Source organism: Hemicordylus capensis, chromosome 7 (assembly GCF_027244095.1).
Source record: "Hemicordylus capensis ecotype Gifberg chromosome 7, rHemCap1.1.pri, whole genome shotgun sequence".
NCBI lineage: Eukaryota > Metazoa > Chordata > Lepidosauria > Squamata > Cordylidae > Hemicordylus > Hemicordylus capensis.
The window spans coordinates 7,625,821-7,645,625 of NC_069663.1; the positions used below are offsets into that span (position 1 = coordinate 7,625,821).

A 19,805-nucleotide genomic window follows, 5' to 3' on the forward strand; every position below is an offset into this window, starting at 1 on the left:
CTACATGTAGACCATACTCTTAGGCAAGCTTAGTTAGAAGCCTATCCAACTGACATCAATACAACTTTAGAACATATCAGCCAGCATCCTCTTTCACACACCGTGGACTCTGGGAAGCCCACAGGCAAGAAATGAAGGCATACCCCCTCCCCTGCAACTAGTGACCAGAACTGTATATAGTATTCCAAATGTGGCTACACCATGGATCTGTATAAAGGCATGGGTTTTTTTTAATTTTCAATCCTCTAATGATCCCTAGCATGGAATTTGCCTTTCACAGTTGCTACACTTTCAATGAGTAGACCTCTCAACTCCAGGATCTCTTTCCTAGTCAGTCACTGACAGCTCCAACCCCATCATTGTATACGTGAAGTGTATGTTACACTTATTTACAATGAACTGCATTTGCCATTGTGTTGCCCATTCACCCAGTTTGGAGATCCTTTTTCTGCCTAAAGCTTTGTTTTTAGTAATGATGCAGCCAACTACATTATCTTAGCTCTTTTATTGGAGTGTATCAAGTTGCAAAATGTTCACTTATAACAATCTATACAGTGCACCAGCCTTTCCAAAGCATTCCATTCACCCTCAGAGCCAGGCTCGACCAATGCAGCAAGAGAGCAGCCCAACTAAACTAACCACAGCAGAGAAGCAGCCACCTCACTATCTGAAAACAAGTCTGAGGCTTTGCACAGCCCTCGGGACCATACTTCCTTCCAGGTGGCAAAGAGAGCTTTCGGCAGAAAGGGAAGGTGTCAAACTGACACAGGCAGCTGGGAAATTCTGCAAAGTCACACTCTTGCTGCCCCAGCACTTCCTTGCTCTGGATATCAGCCAGTGCTTTATATACATTGACTAGGCGTATTCTAGTGGGTTGCTCCTGTTTTAATCCTCTGCTTCTCCACTGTGCCACACAACTTCTCCCAGCTGATTTTGAAATCCAAGAACTGCACGTTGCATGTTTTGGAGACCTTTGCTGCCGAGAAGCTTAAAGTAGCAGCACACCCACAGTTGCTATTCAAGGATCAGCACAACTCCCACCCCTTCCCCTCTTGTCTTCCAATTACTCAGCAGCCTTAAGAAACCCACCCACCTACCCTGTCCCTGAGAACTCTGCAAAAGGTTTAGCAAACAGACAATACAGCCTCTTCAGAAAATTAACATAGCTTCCCATAATTTGCTGCCACAGCATTTGTGTCCCTGGGCCATCTTAAAAATGTAAGGTTACAACCCACTAAATCAAATGGTTTTCCTCTGATAATAGTTAGAAACTGAGTGATTTTGGTACACATGAAGTGCTGTAAGCGGCATGTTAATTGTGCCATCTTGAAACAAATGTGACTGGTTTTTCACAAAGCTTAAAATGGCCATGCCTGTCCTGCTAAAGTCTCTCCAGTGGGAAACTGGTAGAAAAACACCCATCTCGAGGAAGAGAGGCTACTTGTGAAGTTCAAAAAGTGTTAAATGAATTTGGAATCAAGCAAGTTAGTGGGAATGCTCTCCCTCTTAGAAAGAGCTATAAGGGGCAGGTATCACAGAAACTAGGTCCTGCAGCTGGACTCGGGAAGACAGACTCCTAGGCCTCCATCAGCTTGACTGAAGGAAAGGCAAGATGTTCTTGAAGAACCATTCTTTAGAAAAATGGAGATGATCCCCTACTGCCCCCAGGTACACTAGTTTCCCTGCTTGATCCATTTCCTTCAGTCCCAGACGGTCCTGCAAGAAGAAATACATCAAAATAATCACTTGGACCATGATCATATTTCAAACTCTTCTGGGGGTAGTTCTCTGGTAGCCCTTCCATGCAACAGAGCTCATTGAGGGGCAATTCCAAGGGTAACAGAATCAGGCATGTTACCACTTTTTCCATGACTAGCCTTAAGCAAATTTTCAATGCTATACTCGCTGGCAAAAGAACATTTACTATAAGGCCATATTTTTTCAGAGCCCTTAAATATTATAGTACCTGCAATGTGTCGGTAATGGGATCAATTTTGGGACACAATTTTATTGTTACCAACACTATCCATAATATTTAAAGTTTTTGTAAAGAATATGGTCTTGTACTAGTTCTCCTGCCACTGGCTAACTTGAAATTATGGTTACAGTCAATGAAAAAGTAGCAAGGGTACATTTATTTAAAACATTTACTGCCCCAAACAGATGTCTCTGGGCTGTGCACAACAAAAATAATTACCCTTGGAATTACCCTGAGATGCCAGGAAATTGGTTCTTTGGTTACAAAGCTAATAACTGGTTCATTTTAAACTTTTGTAGAAAAAACTGCCCATCCCTCCAATACGTTGCACACCAGTCAGAATAGTTACCTCTGTGTATAGTGACGTCTCCTTCAAGGGAATGGTCTCTTTAGCCTGGCCACTCCGGTAGTAACCAAACCACTGTGGAGGGAGGGGAGAAACAAAGTTACTTTGATAGTCTGGCCATGATAGGGGTGGGCCTAATGGCAGGGGGTGATGGGTACTGTAGCCCAACATTGGGAAGCCCTGCTCTATGACAACAGCAAAATCATTTCTGTCACTAACACCAACATTGATTGATTGCTGTCAAGTTGGTGTCTTACTCTTAGCGACCACATAGATTCTCTCCAGGAGGATCTTTCTTCAACTTGGCCTTTAAGATCTCTCAGTGGTACATTCATTGCTGTCGTAATCTAGTCCATCCACCTTTCTGCTGGTCGTCCTCTTTCCTTCAACTTTAACCAGCATTAAGGTCTTCTCAAGGGAGCTGGGTCTTCGCATAATATGTCCAAAGTATGATAGTTTGAGTCTGGTCATTTGTGCCAACATCCATCACATCAATCATCCAAATTCCATCAAGTAGACACAATAAGGCTCTTCTCATGACTGTTAAGTGGGTAGGACATGTCCTACCCAGCTTTGGGAGCTGTGCGTGCTCTTGATTTTTGACTGTATATGAGTTAAAAGCTCGGTTGGAGGAAAGTGACTGTGTGGGAAGTGGATGCAGGATCCAATGGCATTATCCTACCCATGACTTTCACTCAACATAGGAAGCTGCCATATACTGAGTCAGACCATTGGCCAATCTAACTCAGTATTGTCTTCACAGACTGGCAGTGGCTTCTCCAAGGTTGTAGGCAGGAATCTCTCTCAGCCCTACCTTGGAGATGCCAAGGAGGGAGCTTGGAACCTAGATGCTCTTCCCAGAGTGGCTCCATCCCCTGAGGGGAATATCTTACAGTGCTCACACATCAAGTCTCCCATTCATATGCAACCAGGGCAGACCCTGCTTAGCTAAGGGGACAAGTCATGCTTGCTACCACAAGACCAGCTCTCTGCCATATAGTAGCAAGGTAGGAGCAAACGCTGTCAGAGCCTGCCCCTTCCCATATGCAATCACTTTCCCCTCCAAGCTAGCTTTTAATTCACACACAACCAGAAATCGGGGGCATGCACAGTTCCCAAGGGTAGGTAGGACACTTGTCCTACCCACTTAATGGTTGTGAGAAGAGCCCTAATATGTAGCTGAAGCTCCCTTGCTCGTGGCACGTGAATTCAGCTCAACCGATTGATCAACTAAGCCGATGCTTTTTATTAGACATCATTTCATCTTGTGTGCTGTCTCATGGGATGTTGCTTTAAAAACCCACTTTTGTCCAAAAACTGAACTGTCCATGCCTTCTCCAGCAGCATATTTTAGCTGGTGCTAGCTTTGAGGAAAAGATTAGATGGATTAGGCTACGTTGTGACCCCTGGTTGGCCCATCCAACTAGCTGCATTGCAGACATGAAAAGTGCACTTATCACACAGGATGGAGAGCCTGGGCATCTGAGACGGCTGTCCCCAAACCAGCAATCATGGGGACATAAAGTTGGTATCAGGCCCAAGGCCTATCTGGTCGAGTATCCTGATTCACACAGTGGCACGGAAGCCAAGACCCATGAACAGGAGGCAAACTCTCCCCTCTCTCCAGTACAGAGGTTCTCAACCTTGGCTTCCCAGGGGTTGCTGGACCACAGCGCCCATCAATGACCCTTGGCCACGGAGGTTGGGGATGATGGGAGCTGTAGTCCAACAACCTCCAGGGGGTTCAAGGTGGGGAACCCCTGCTGCAGTCCTTTTGTCTAATTGGCAAAAACTCTCTTTTGGTTTCAATGGATTCCTTCATCTTGTATTTCGCCTCCTCGATACACAGAGCCCAAGTCGTTCACCTCTGAGTCAGGGGGGTCCACCATGGTGTCGTTGAGGAACTTGACCATCACAAATTTTTTCAAAGACATCAGGTTCTTCTTGTAAGTCCCATTGATGCCCTGGAAAGGGACCAAGAGAGACGGATAAGAGATGGGTATGAAGATGGCAAAACAGGATGCATTTGACAGAATCTGAACTTCTTTCTGGAGCTGTGCTCCAGGGTGGTGTACATATTTTGCTAAAATTTATATTTAGACTTCTGGACCGAGAAATGCCAGATTCTGTGCCCGAACTATGTGATACACATTTGCTTATTGCATTTATATCCTACCTAACCTCCAGCACAGAACTCAAGGCAGCAACCACGGGGCTCAGTCCTAGGTGATCTCCCAGCCAATTACTTAGGGGAGGAGAGCTGGTCTTGTGGTAGCAAGCCTGAATTGTCCACTTTGCTAAGCAGGACTCATCTTGGTTTCCCTTTGTATGGGTGACTACATGTGAGCACTGCAAGAAATCCCACCCCCTCCACAACCTTAGGGAATGGGGCCACAGCTCAATGTTAGAGCATTTCAGTGACAATGGTTCCAGGTTCACTCCCTGGAAGCATCTCCAGGTAAAACTGGGAGAGACTACAATAACAAATATTTATATACCTCATCAACCATAGTAGCGGTTTACGCCAAAAAATTAATAATACATAGATAAGATGGTTTCCTGCCCCCAAAGGGCTCACAATCTAAAAAGAAATGTAAGGCAGATACTAGCAACAGCCACTGGAGGGATGCTGTGCTGGGGATGGATAGGGCCAGTTGCTCTCCCCCTGCTAAATATAGAAGAATCGCAATTTTTAAGAGTGTCTCTTTGCTCAGTTAGAAGGGGTTAACCTGAAAGGTTTCAGGCTCTGCTGCCGGAAACCTTGGAGAGCTGCTGCCAGTCTGTGTAGATAATACTGAGCTAGATAGGCTAATGGTCTGACTTGGTATAAAAAGGCATCTGCCTATGATCCAGATTTGCTTAGCATCAGCAGGGTAGTAATAATAAGTGATGGTGATAATAATGGCCACTGTTGGCAAGAGAATGCTAGACTAAATGGACCTTTATTCGGGTACAGCCAAGCAATTATTTTATCAAGTTATACTCTGTGGTCTCCCATCCAAGGGGCTGATCTGGTTCACACCTGCTTAGCACCATCAATTCTGCAGCAACAGATGCTCTTAAAGCAGATCCCAGATGTTGGACTAAAACTCACATCATCCCCAGCCATGATGGCAAAAGAGGATGATGGGAGCTGCAGTCCAACATGGGGGGGGGGGTAACTTTGAGAATCCTTGGGCTAAGAGCACTCCCTGCACCTCCAGTTCTTACAACCTTCAAGATTCAGACTTACTCGCTCCTGGTTGACATCGGCCAAGAAGAGACTGTTCTTCCGGTATTCTTCTTCATTCAGTGGGTCATGCCAGTATTGGGCTTGTACCAAGCTGCAGCAGAGAGAGTACTCAGGAGTTCAACCCCGCAAGCCAAGGGGAGTATCTGGCCTCCCACTCCAAACACACACACAGGCAGTTCACAGGGCCATTAAGTAGTGGAGGAGGAGGAGGACAGGTCTTGTAGTAGCAAGTATGACTTCTCCCCTTTGCTAAGCAGGGTCCACCCTGGTTGCATTTGAATGGAAGACTAGAAGTGTGAGCACTGCAAGATATTCCCCTCGGGATGGGGCCAATCTGGGAAGAGCATCTAGGTTCCAAGTTCCCTCCCTGGCAGCATCTCCAAGATAGAGCTGAGAGAGATTCCTGCCAGCAACCTTGGGGAAGCTGTTGCCAGTCTGTGAAGACAATACTGAGCTAGATGGACCAAGGGTCTGACTCAGTATAAGGCAGCTTCCTATGTTCCTAAGTGGGCAGGGCAAACATCCCAGCCAGCTTCAGGAGCTGTGTGCACTCCTCTATTTTAAACAGATCTACTCTTTGTTTAAAGATGAGTCTGCCCAAGGTCATGTATAAATGTGGGTGGGGGTGTCTGATTTTAAAGAACAAAATGGGCATGAAGGTGAGTGGACTTGAACCCTTCCATTCCTGTGAGGCAATTCCCTGCAGTCCATCTCCCCAGGTACTTTTTATTATTATTATTATTATTATTATTATTATTATTATTATTATTAATAAAAATATTTACCAGTATATTCTGCTTTTCAATGTTCTCGAAGCAGTGTATATAAGCAAGATGGTTCCTCGTCTTAAAAGGGCTCATCATCTTCACACACACACACACACACACACACACACACACCCCAAGCAAGGCCACTGAGACACACTATCCTGAGTTGAATTGGATCAGTTGCTCTCCCCCTCCACCGATATACAGTACCGTATTTACCCGAATGCAAGACAACTCTGAATTTAAGACGAGCCCCTTAAAAAAACAGAGGTTAAATACAGATTATACCCTTATTTACCTAAGAGGAAGAAGACTGAATTTAAGATGACCCCCTGATTTCTAACATCCAATAACTCATCTGGCAGTGACTCAGGAGCAGGCCTTCTCTGTGGTCACTCCTAAGCTCCTAGGCTCCTAAATGTGGTACACGCTCCACATTTGTGGTTTAACATCTTTGCCAGCCTTCAAAAGAGCCCTTAAGACACATTTTTTCAGCCAGGCTTTTAGTAATCTCTGAATGCTTTAGATTGTTTAAACTGCTGTTTTTAACAATTTGTTTTTCTTGTGTTTTGGGGAACCACCTAGAGCCTTTGGAGTCCAGCAGTATATGAAGTAAACAAATAAAATAAAATAAAATAAAACTCGGGGAGAAATCTAGTGTTGGATTCAGGTAAATACAGTAGGCAGTTCTCACGACCAGCAATAAGGTAGGAAGAAGAGTCCTACCCAGCTTCGGTAGTTCTGTGTCAGTGTTCCCTCTAACAGAGATTCCCAGATGTTGGTCACTACAACTCCCAGCATCCCCAGGTGCAATGGTCTTTGGCTAGGGATTATGGGAGTTGTAGTCAGCAACATCTGGGAATCTCTGTTGGTAGGAACACTGTTCTGCGTGCTCCTGACGTTCAATCATGCTAGCAAAAACCTAGGCAGGAGGAACGGGGAGCCATCGTCTGCATGAGAGGAGCTGGGCAGGGTGGTTTTTCCGCCAACCTCGTTAAAATGCTGGGTACCCTTGCACTGTGAAGGATCTGAATGCAGTACTGGGGTATATCTCAACTGAGTGGGGATTAGAATCAGGTCCTAAACAATGGCTATGGAGAAGCTGACTGGTAGCCAAGAGATTAATATTGCAGCCATGGAAATTTCCCACCTCCCCACAACCAGCGCAGCGTGCAAAGGCTGGCTTGGGGAGGCGAGGGGGGAAACAGGGAAAGATGTATGTAAAAATAAAAAATGTCAAACAACATTCTAAAAAAAAAAAATTAATGCTGGGTACGCGTCCTGGGCAAAATGGTGCCGTCCCACCCAGCCCCTCTCCCTGATGATCACGCCCTGCTACTCCTGCCCAGATTTTAACCAGCATATGGCCAAGTACTGGGAGCATGTACCGCTCCCAAAGCTGGGTGGGACGCCTGTCCTGCCCAGCTAACCATCGGGTGAATTGCCTTGCAGCCATTCGTCTCCTGCTGAACGGAACTCACCGCTCCTGCACCGTCTTGGTATAGGCCCCAATATCCAGCATCTTCCGGATCCAGTCACAGATGCGGGAACTCTCCCCAGGGCATCGTGGGAAGCCATACACTCCTGGGGCAGGAAGACACCCATGAACAGGCATTGGCAAGCAGATAACTGCAAGGGGCAGCAAGGGGTGGGCGCTCCCCCCAAATATTTCCCACTCCCCCGTCCAGCAGGCTGGAACTTAATAGCAAAGTGAGAGCTGGTCTTGTGGGAGCAAGTATGACTTGGCCCCTTGGCTAAGCAGGGTCCACCCTGGTTTGCATTTGAATGGGAGACTACATGTGAGCACTGTAAGGTATTCCCCTTAGGCGCAGCCAGGTAGAGAGGAGACTCCTCCAGCCTCCCAGGAGCCAGGCCAACCCCTTCACTTCCTGCCTGGCCAGGAAATGGGCTGGGTGAGACCATGTCTGCAGGGGGGGTGGGGGAGTCATCTCCCTTGCAGATTTCGTCTGGCCTGGTGCTGACCTCTCTCCCCACCCCAGTCTTTCTGGGCACACAGTTGTGGACAGGAAGAGAAAACTAGCCTAGAAAGCAGACTGGAAGGTTTGGTCTACTCCAAAGAGACAGTATTTTCTAAGCGGAATCTGGTCCATTTTCTGAATACGTCTGACAATGTTGAGCAACCTTTATTAATAAGGTAATAAATCAACAAGATTAATTACCTTACCTCTGCAAATATTTCTTGTCTAACAAAATCCTCACTCCTCTAATAACTGCCACCCCTTTGTTGCCCCAAACTAGCTGCTTTAGAGTCATAGGAACATAGGAAGCTGCCATATACTGAGTCAGACCTCTGGTCCATCTAGTTCAGTACTGTCTACCCAGACTGGCAGCGGCTTCTCTAAGGCTGCAGGCAGGAGTCTCTCCCAGCCCTATCTTGAAGAGGAAACTTGGAATCTTCTACATGCAAGCATGCAGATGCTCTTCCTAGTGGCCCCACCCCCTACGGGGAATATTGCACAATGCTCAGGCATGCAGTCTCCCATTCAATTGCAAACCAGGGCAGACCCTGCTTAGCAAAGGAGACAATTCATGCTTGCTACCACAAGACCAGCTCTCCTCACCTGTCACCCCTTTCTGAACAACACTCAGCTTGCAAAGAAACCACCACTGCCACCACCCTACTAGTCTACTACATGAGTCAGTTCTGGTCCGAGTCAGTTCCAGATCAACAATCTGGAAGGCCAAAAAGACCCCAGCCCTCTTTTGGTTTTCCAGCGCTTACCTTGGTGCTGACCACCCACAGAAATCAAATTGAACATCGGGGGAGAAGGGCATCTTTGTACCACTGCCCTCCTGGGAAATGGGAGGAGAGAGAAAAACAAGATCAGCCACCAGGGCAGAAGCCGCATGGTCTGAGTAGTCCTTAGCGGGGGCGGCCCTCCCATGAGGCCAGGCGAGGTGGTTGCCTCAGGCAACAGGTTTATGGAGGTGCCAGCTGGGCGGCAAAATGTGGCTCTTTGGGACCGATCTGACCTTTGTCGATTTACAAAGAGTGCCTCTCCTCACTCTCCCTTGCAAAGCTCACAAGGGGCAGTTTTGAAAGCAGCTGGTGCTTTGGCTCAGGGTTCCACCTTTCCACCTTATTTATTTATTATTTCTCTGTGTAAACCGCCCTGAGCCATTTTTGGAAGGGCGGTATAGAAATCGAATTAATAATCATAATAATTGGTGTGACACTGACCTTGACTGGCTTGGTTAGATTGCATTTGATCCTGGCTTTGAAATACCATCATGTGATATTTCAGTTTATTTCAATTTCAGTGTATACACCAGGGGCAGGCAACTTGGGCACTCCAACTGTGGTGTCTGGAGATAATGGGCACTAAAGCCCACCAACAGCTGTCATGCCAAGGTTACCCACCCCAATGCATACATATAATAATGTATATTATCTATACATTATCATATACATTACACCAGGAGTTCATAACTGGAGGTGGGGGTGGAGGGGGGAGACTTTGCTGCCGTGAATTTAATTCAGCGGCAGAGAGCCAGCGTGGTGTAGTGGTTAGAGTGCTGGACTAGGACCAGGCAGACCCGAGTTCAAATCCCCATTCAGCCATGATACTAGCTGGGTGACTCTGGGCCAGTCACTTCTCTCTCAGCCTAACCTACTTCACAGGGTTGTTGTGAAAGAGAAACTCAAGTATGTAGTACACCGCTCTGGGCTCCTTGGAGGAAGAGTGGGATATATATGTAAAAAAATAATAATAATAATAGGCTTTCCAATGAGCCAGAATAAAGTTCTTGAAAATAATTATCCCAAGTACTGTCCCCTCCCTCTAATTTTTACTGGAACCTTAAGAAAATACATTATATAAATGGGATGGGGGCCCATAACTAATACTCGAGTAGCTAGGATACAGGTACAGTAAGGCTAAGAATCCCTGCATTAGAGCTTACCCCGATTCACACGGTATGTTCAACACCCGTACGAGTGAACAGCGTCCACAGATACTGATCTGTACATGGGTGCAGTGATTCACACGTTATGTTGAACATAGCTACAGCAGGACACTTCCTATCTGTACCAAGCATTTCATGGGGCCTGTACCCGGTTTCATTTTAAAATTGATGCAGGTACAGTCACTCACATAAAATCATGTACAAGCGTACAGGCATACAACAGAGTTTATTTATATACGTCCTGTTGCATTTTTATTTTATTTTTTACATTTAATATCCCGCTCTCCCTCCAAGGAGCCCAGAGCGGTGTACTACATACTTAAGTTTCTCTTTCACAACAACCTTGTGAAGTAGGTTAGGCTGAGAGAGAAGTGACTGGCCCAGACAGAGTCACCCAGCTAGTATCATGGCTGAATGGGGATTTGAACTCGGGTCTCTCCGGACCTAGTCCAGCACTCTAACCACTACACCATGCTAGCCCTCTTTTCCACACTGGCTCTCTTTTTGGCATGTGCATTTTCAATTTAGAGCAAGGGTTCTCAAGCTGGGGTCCCCAGAAGCTGTTTGGACTACAACTCTCATAATCCTCAGCTACAATATGTCTGGGGGCGATGGGAGTCCTAATCCAACAGCATCTGGGGACCCCAGCTTGAGAACCCCTGATGCCAGGGATAGTCTTTGTGCTGGTCTTTGGTTCCTGCCCTTTGATTAGCAAAGTGGAAACCTGGCAGAATATTCAACAGCAAACGACGTATGCTCACAGGAACTGCCCTCCCTGCGAGAAGCCCATGGCGTTGTAGCCGTCTCGCAACTTGGGGTCTTTGGCAAGTTTGTCACAAACCAGTTCCACCTGGTCATTCACATTCATGAAGAAGCTGTTTTCCATGTCCTGAGGAGAAAACAGAGAGCTCGAGTCATTTGCATTTTACATTGCTAATTTAAATTGCTCAATTGTTAATTGAGCAAAGAGGTACGATTCATATACATTTATACAGAGAGAGAGAGAGAGAGAGAGAGAAACACACACACACACCCCAAATGCATAAGGGGAGGACAGTTAGCCTTGAGGTAGAAAACATGAATTGCCCCCTTTGGTAAGCAGAGTCTGCCTTGGTTTCCATTTGGATGGGAGACCACATGTGAGCTCTGTAAATGATTCCCCTTAGAACAGGGATTCCCAACCTGGGGTACTCCAAATACTGCAGAACTACAACTCCCATCATCCCCAGCAACAAATTTATACATTTATGCAGCCGTTTATTGTGGCTGGGGATGATGGGGATTGTAGTTCAGCAACACCTGGAGTACTCCAGGCTGGGAACATTAGGGGATAGGGCCGTAGGTCTGTGGAAAAGCATCTGAAACCTTGGAGAGCTGCTGCCAGTCAGTGTAGACAATACTGAGCTAGACAGAGCAGTGGTCTGATTCAGTATAAGGCAACTTCCTCAAAGATGGAGTTGTAGCTCAGCAAAGCATCTGCTTTGCATGCAGAAGGCCCCAGGTTCAAGCCCTAACATCTCCAGGTAGGGCTGGGAGAGACTCATGCCTGAAACCCAAGGGAGCTCACTGAGCAAACAGGCACTTTTTTAAAAGGATGATTTTCTTTACTCTCCAACCCCAGCACAGCATCCCTCCCGTGGCTGTGTCTGGTGTCTGTCTTATGTTTCTTTTTAGATTGTGAGCCCTTTGGGGACAAGAATACATCTGTATGTATTTCTCTCTTGTAAACCACTATGGGAACTTTTGTTGAAAAGCAGTACATACTTTCTTGTGTTTTTGTACTCTGGTCTATGGCCATAATAAAGATTGGATTGGATAGGATATAAATATTCGTAGTAGGACTAGTAGTAGGGAGCTGCTGCCAGTCGGTGTAAACAACGCTGATCTAGATGGACCAAAGGTCTGACTCAGTAAAAGGCAGCTCCTGCTGTTCCTCTGTTTTTATAGCCTTTAAGGCCCCAGTTTTGCATTATAGCTATATCTGAAGGTCCTGAAAAGCCATAAAGTAGGAGAAGGAGCCATATCATTCCACCACTAAGCAAATAAAAAAACCCAATTTATTTGGACTAGGACAGGAGCAGTGTTCCCTCTAAGGCATGTGTGTGTGCTCACAAGTTTTTTGATGGCTGCTCAGTTAATTTTAGACCCCACTCAGGTTGAATCAAGAAAGCCCCATTCCAAATGCACATGCGCACACACTGCCTTGATACTGCTGCTCCGAACAAAACTCATTCCGCACACAGATGGAAAAAAAGTAGACAGAACTCTGGACAGGAGCCTGTGGAACAAGCCTCCTTGGCTTAAAGGAAGCCTTGCGTGGGGAGGCCATAAAGATTTCAAAGAGCTCAGCAGCAGGCCTGCATCCCAATCCAATTATGAGCAGCAAATCCCTAGCGCAGGGTAACTCGTTTGGACTCTGGACTAAGCCAGCATTGCTCAACTCCTTCCCCACCTTTGCTTTAAATAACTGCATTGCCACTGTGCGATTTCCCCCAAACATGGTGTTAAATGTTGGTGGACAAGCTGATTGTGACAAGAACTAGGGCCCTGAACGTCAACTGGCAGCCTGCAGTAGTAAAATTCAGGCAAATGCCTGTTTTAAAAAGGGAAAAAAGAGTCTTGACCAATGATAGAAAGAGATAGCCTGCCGGGCATCTAGTGGGAGGGAGTTCCTCGGTCAGGTGCCACTACCAAGAAGACCCTGTCCCAAGTCACTGCCAAACAGACCTCTGCTGGAGCGGGGACCCAAAGCAGGACAGTTGGGGGCAGAAGGTATAGCACATTTTAAAAGTGAAAGTAAAGTTCATAAAGCTGACTCTTTGTCACCACAAAGAGACACTCCACCAAGGTGTTGAACACTTGGAGAATCGGTAATAAAAACGACATCACCTCAATCAAGTTGCTGCCAATCCGCAGAGACAGAACATAAATCCCAGGTATTTTCTCCTCCACAATTTTTTTGATGTACCCCATGCTCTCGGGATTGCAGCAGCTATCTCCTGCGGTTAAAAAAAAAAACAGGGAGGGGAGAGAAGAAAATTAGGAACCAGAAAATCAGTACAGTTTGCACAAAATTTTGTTTCCACTGACAAACACACATTATATTATGTTAATGATTCACTAACAGACATACAACAGCCCGATTCAGACATTGTGCTGTACGAGTGTCCGGATGTCTGTACACTCATACATGTGTTTGTGTGAATGACTGTACCTGTGTTCATTTTAAAAGTGGGTACAGACCCCTCAAATGCACGCTACAGATAGGAAGTGTACTTCTGTACCTGCGTTCAGCATAACGTGTGAATGTGTCTGTGTACAGATCTGTACCTGCATACATTGTACACTCATGTGAATGGGCCTCCTATTAATATATTACGGAATCAATATCAGCATTAATATATCATATTATGGTAATGATTAAATAATAAATGGCCATACAATATCCAATCATGTTATGCCATCAATAATATCAATATTAATATCAATCATAATAATATCGGTAATATTCATATCATATTATGGCAGTGTTTCCCAACCTGTGGTACTCCAGATGTTGCTGAACTACAACTCCCATCATCCCCAGCCACAATAAATTGTAGCCAAGCATGATGGGAGTTGTAGTTCAGCAACATCTGGAGTACCACAGGTTGGGAAACCCTGTATTACGGCAAGGATTCAGTCATAAACGGGCATGCCTCCTGCCTCCCTTTCTGGATTTTGAGCAGGAAGAGAGAGGCAGGGAACAGAGGAGCCGGCTGCTGCTTAGCTAGGGTACTCCAGGCACAGTGACAGAGCTCCCTGCTGAGTGTAGAGACATCTGTTAAAGTGGCGATTCTCTTCTGTTTAGCAGGGGGAGAGCAACTGACCCTATCCAACCCCAGCACAGCACCCCTCCAGTGGCTGTCGCTGGTATGTTTCTTTTTGCAGATTGTGAGCCCTCTGGGGACAGGGGAACATCTTAGTCATGTATGTATTTTTCTATGTAAAACACTTTGAGAACTTTGGTTGAAGACCAGTATAGGAATACTTGTCGTAGTAGTAAAAGAAAGAAGAAGAAGAAACAACATCCCAGGCCAGGCAAACATGGTGGAATTCCGAGCAACGGCAAACTACAGTTTGCTAAAGCCAGGAGCGATCAGAGCCCAAGACGGAAGACCGTGACACAGTCCCAACCGGCAAGTGATGGTTTAGCAGTCACATATGAACTGAGCGAGCATAAGCATGTGTAGATTTTGTCACTATGAAATCTTCACTGGGAGGCAGCAGAAATGTCATTATAGCACTTTGCGTGCGAGAAGTTCAGCTGTACAGCAAGAGAGTCTCCTCGCTTTCAGATCCTGGGCCTGGAGAACAGAGCAGACCCCAGAACAAAACAACTTGGTTTTTTTAAAAAATTTATTTATTTATCAAACTTTGTGGGTTCCTGAACCATTTTTAGCTATATGGTTACTGAGGGTACCTCAGCTCAACTCACTCAAAGTCCTATCTGTAGTGAGTCTCTTCTTCATAGAGGAAAAGTGCACTCCAGGAATTTTGCATAATCTGGTAGGACTTCGGAAAGCTCCAGAGGCAAGGCATTTGCCTCTGGAACTCCCTGCCCCTTGATCTTAGGCTTGCCCCCTCCCTGTTAATTTTAAACAAAATTTGAAGCCTTTTTTAATTCGAGCAGGCCTTCCCCTAACTCTATACATTTTTCTGTGACTGCCCTGCTTTAATGACTGCCTAATCCTGCGTTTCTATGAGTGTAGTAGTTGTGTTTTAGTGCTGAATTCTGTTGTAAGCTGCCATGAATTCACTTACGAAGAATGGTGGCATACAAGTCTTTTAAATAAATAAATGGCTGTAGCTTTAGAAAAGGCTTATGCACTCCAACTGCTCTTGGACTACAACTCCCATAATCCCCAGCTGCGATGCATTGCACACACACACAACACCATGGGCTTAGAGAGCCTGCCACTTTTGCTTTGTTAATGGAATACTCATGTCATGAATTTAGACTGTCAGGCACAACAGATTACACCCAGCAGATGAATTATATCTTTCTCCATAGGAATTATGCTTCCACAACATCCCCAGTCCCAGCCTTAAGGCTGAACCTTCAACCTGGAGCCAGGGATCTGGGGACGTAAAAGCAGTGGTGTGGGGCAGAGGAGAGAGGTTGGAGACCAGGAAGGAGACAGAGGCATCTTCCCCAGGAAAGATTTCTCATCAGACCAACATCTCTATCATCAAACAGCCTCTCCCTCATCAGTCACTCCCTCTTTCACTCTCCACCTCCCAGCCACACAAAGAAGGTGCTTTCCCCTATAAAACACCCCCTCCAAAAAAGGAATGATTAAAGCTCCTGGCGAGTCATAATCAGAGCAAAACCCCAAAGACAGCCAAAAATGCCATAGGGAAGAGAGCGTACATTCAGATCAGAAGCTTGGCACACATAAGTGGTGGTTGTAACTTAGTCTAGAGTAATTTGGAACAGGCGGCAGACGCTGAAAGGCCAAGAGACTGATTTTTCCCACACTTTTTTCTTCTTCAAAGAAGGTTCCAATTAACATACATTCAGCCAAAACAGAAACCAGTGCTCGGCAATAATGATTCGTTCAGATCCAAATAATGGAGCCAACAATCGCAAATGTCTAAAACCTGGTGCTGAACATTTGGAACAGAGAACACAGGAAACTGCCTTCTAAGTGATCTTCAAAACAACAACAACAACAACGTGCCCATTGACCAGGATCCATTGTACTGATGATGGGAAGCCTTCTCAGTGTTCAAATGAGCACAGAAACTGGTGCCATTGACCAAACATAGCAAGCTGCCATATACCAAGTCAGACCATTGGTCCATCGAGTTCAGTATGGTCTACACCTGTGTTTCTCAATGGTTTTGGAACCATGGACCGGTACATCCTTTGTGTGCAGTTTCCAGGATCAGCAGTTAGTAAAGGGGTTGCCCCCCCCTCGCCCCCACCCCCAGGCACCCCTCAAAACAATTTCAAGCCATGGGGGCACCACCGCTGGGAGCTCTCCAGAGCTCATTTCGAAGCAGGGAGCCCTCGCTGCTGGGATAATGCTAATTTAGCTTCCTCGAAATGAACGTTATCCCAGCAGCGAGGGCAGCCTGCTTAGAAATGAGCTCCGGAGAGCTCCCAGCAGCCGTGGCCCCAACTGGCTCGAAACTGTTTGATGGGGGAATTAATTCCTCATGGACCAGCACAGACCGGCACTCAACTCCTCACGGACCGGCACCGGTCCACGCACCAGTGGTTGAGAAACACTGGTCTACACACAGACTGACAGCTGCTTCTCCAGGGTTGCAGGAATCTCTCTCAGCCCTATCTTGGAGATGTCGGGGGGGGGGGACTTGGTACCTTCTGCAAACGAGCATGCAGATGCTCTTCCCAGAGCAGCCCCATCCCCTAAGGGTGCCACACATGTAGTCTCCCATTCAAATGCAAACCAGGGTGGATCCTGCTTAGCAGAGGACAATTCATGCTTGCTACTACAAGACCAGTGCTCCTTCCATATGGACCAATGGTATTACTTGGGATTAGGGAGCTTCCTTGGATATGGGGCTGTAGCTCAGAGGTAGAGCATCAGCTTTGCACGCACAAGGTCCCAGGTTCAATCCCAGGCAGGGCTGGAAAATACTCATTTGAAACTCTGGTGAACTGCTTAGCAGACAATACTAAAACAGAGGGATCAATAATCTGACCTGGTGTAAGGCAGCTTCCAGTGCAAGAAGAGAGAGACTTGGGTTTTGATTTTTGGTTGATTCTTTTCTCTCCATAACTAGAGTCCCCCCCCCCCCCCGTTTTTCTCTGCATAATAGGAGACTGATATCAGGCAGCAGCGATATAGGAGGATGCTGAAAGGCCTCATCTCATACTGTGAGGGAGAAGGCAATGGTAAACCCCTCCTGTATTCTACCAAAGACAACCACAGGGCTCTGTGGGCGCCAGGAGTCGAAATCCACTCGGCACACTTTACTTTACATGGCAGTGTTAGCTGTCTCTTGATACTGTTTCAGTTTTACTTCTCTGTCTGCAGGACTGCACACGTTCCAGTCTTTATCACTTTCATTCTCACAGCACTCTGAAAACACTACTATGCATTTGGGCTGCAAAATCGCTCATATTTAGCACATGTGTATCCCATCCTTCCTCCAAGATGCTCAGGAAAGAAGCAGACGATCCTCCCATTTAATCTCCAAACCATCCTTGCAAAGCAGCCAGCAAGTTCAGCAGGCTTTGAATCCAGCTCACGTCCCACGCTTTCCGCCACTTCTGCTTTGTTCAACCTCCGCAGGCTACTTCTGCTATGATCAACTTCTGCTTTGGGCAAATAATCCCGTCTTACTTGGTAAAATAGTCTGCATGGTTTTCTGCAAGGTAGCAGCCTGTGCTGACAGCAGAGACAGGCCTGCCTACAACTCCAACTTGCCATGATAGTCTTGTGTAGTGGCCAGGAGTGAAAACTGAGAAGCAGGAAGGCTTCAAATCTGACCACAGCACAACCTCACTAGGAGACCTTCCTCAAGCCGCTATATCGGAAATATGCACAGTCCTATCAACAGCAGAGTTTGTTGGAAGGAATGTGGGACAGGTATTAAGAATATAAGAACAGCCCTGCTGGATCAGGCCCAAGGCCTATCTAGGGCAGCATTCTGTTTCACACAGTGGCCCACAGGCAGGAGTTAAGGGCACGCCATCTGTCCTGCTGTTGCTCCCCTGCAACTGGTATTTAAAGACATCTTGCCTCTTAGGCTGGAGGTGGCCTATAGGCCCCAGATTAGTAGCCAGTAATAGATCTGCCTTCCATGAATGTATCTAAGCCCCTCTTAAAGCCATCCAGGTTGGTGACTGTCACCACATCTTGTGGCAGAGAATTCCGTAGATTAATTATGCATTGTGTGAAAAAGCCCCTGTGCAGTTTAACTGTAAACCACCCAAAGATGCAAGTTTTGGGTGGTACTGTATAGAAATATTTTAAATAAATAAATAAAAATTAAAGTACTTCCTTTTGCCAGTCCTACATTTCTTGGCAATCAGTTTCATGGGATGACCCTTGGTTCTGTGACAACATCCAGCTTGTGTTGCTGCCTGCCAACCCCCTCACTTTTGACATGTTAGCTTGATTCTGTGTGTGTTTATTTTTTACTTGCTGGACTCTTGATTTCATTGTTTATTTTTAATAAATGTTTTAGGAAAATCTGTTGATTTGTTAGTTGTTGCCTTCGGGGCTGAAATGCAGCTCACAAGTATTTCAATAAACACTAATGCAACAATACTGGCCCAACTTACACAGCTGCAGCGATCATTCCTGGCAAAATACAATTCCTCAAATAAATGAGACATACATGCTAAACAGTCATACCACTCCCACAGAACGCCAGGGTGGTTAGACCAGAATTCAAATCCAGGGGCAGCCACAGATATCATTGGATCAATGCTTTTTGAGCTGAACCTACCTCACAGGGTTATTGAACACAGGAAGCTGCCTTCTACCGAGTCAGACCCTTGGTCCATCTAGCTCAGTATTGTCTTCACAGACTGGCAGCGGCTTCCCCAAGGTTGCAGGCAGGAGTCTCTCTCAGCCCTATCTTGGAGATGCTGCCAGGGAGGGAACGTGGGACCTTCTGCCTGCAAGCAAACAGGTGCTCTTCCTAGAGCAGCCCCATCCCCCAAGGGGAAGATCTCACAGCGCTCACATATGTAGCCTCCCATTCAAATGCAAACCAAGGTGGACCCTGCTTAGCCAAGGGGACAAGACATGCTTGCTACCCCAAGACCAGCCCTCCTCCAACTCAAAACGGGATGGGATAAAGTTGCCATAAACTGAATCTCAACCAACCAAGAGGAAACAGAAAGGGAAGCCCGCCTCTGCTCCCACTTACCCATGCCGTGCCAAATGACCAGCGGCACCGGCCCCGCCGAGGTCCCCCGACTCAGCCGGCAAGATCCACCCAGCAGCATGAGGAGCATCAGCAGCAGGACAGGAGGACGCCTCGCCCGAGCCATCTTGCAGCCCGGTGTCATATGACACGAAGCGCGGAGTCGGCGAGGAAGGGGTGTCACGTGAGCAGGAGGGGGCGTGTCCGGTTAGCCCCGCTTTGGGGGAAAGAGGGGGAGGTGGGAGCGAGCCCGTGTTATCTTGCCTCAAGGCACTCTGGGAACTGTAGTTTTGAAGCCTGAGTTAGGGAAGTTAATCAGATATGCTGTCCTCTATCCTCAGTCTGACACTCCAAGGGTGGAAATTAGAAAGCAAGCAAGAGGGGTGCCTTAGAGGACATGTAGCCCAGCCCGATGCTCGATGCAGCGGATGCGGCCGGAGCTCAGTGGCAGAGCTGATGATGAGCATTTACTGTGCCTGCAGAGGGTCCGGTTCAGCCCTTGGCAGCATCTCCAGCGGGGACTGGGAAGGGCTCCTGCTTCTGCCTGAAACCTTGAAGAGATGGTGCCAGTCAGTGTAGACCGGTGTTTCTCAACCACGGTCCGTGAGGCGTTGGGTACTGGTCCGTGAGGCATCACTAATAAAAACCACCCCGCCAAAAAAA

General features: G+C 46.7%; 1 protein-coding gene across 2 annotated transcripts; it reads right to left on the minus strand.

Annotated features, from left to right (window-relative positions):
• Nucleotides 1-486: 486 nt before the first annotated feature.
• PPT1 (palmitoyl-protein thioesterase 1) lies at nt 487-19,304 on the minus strand. Of its 2 annotated transcripts, XM_053267547.1 has the most exons (9): nt 19,146-19,302; nt 13,140-13,249; nt 11,012-11,139; nt 9,067-9,137; nt 7,805-7,907; nt 5,557-5,647; nt 4,190-4,288; nt 2,328-2,399; nt 487-1,716 (listed from the first exon to the last, which is right to left on the minus strand). In XM_053267547.1, the coding sequence occupies exons 1-9, from the start codon at nt 19,285-19,287 to the stop codon at nt 1,588-1,590; spliced, it is 945 nt and encodes a 314-aa protein (XP_053123522.1). In that variant the 5' UTR covers nt 19,288-19,302; the 3' UTR covers nt 487-1,587. The 2 variants fall into 2 exon arrangements, with proteins under 2 accessions (XP_053123522.1, XP_053123523.1); XM_053267548.1 differs by lacking the exons at nt 7,805-7,907; nt 9,067-9,137 and having other exon boundaries at nt 19,146-19,304.
• Between the last annotated feature and the right edge of the window lie 501 nt (nt 19,305-19,805).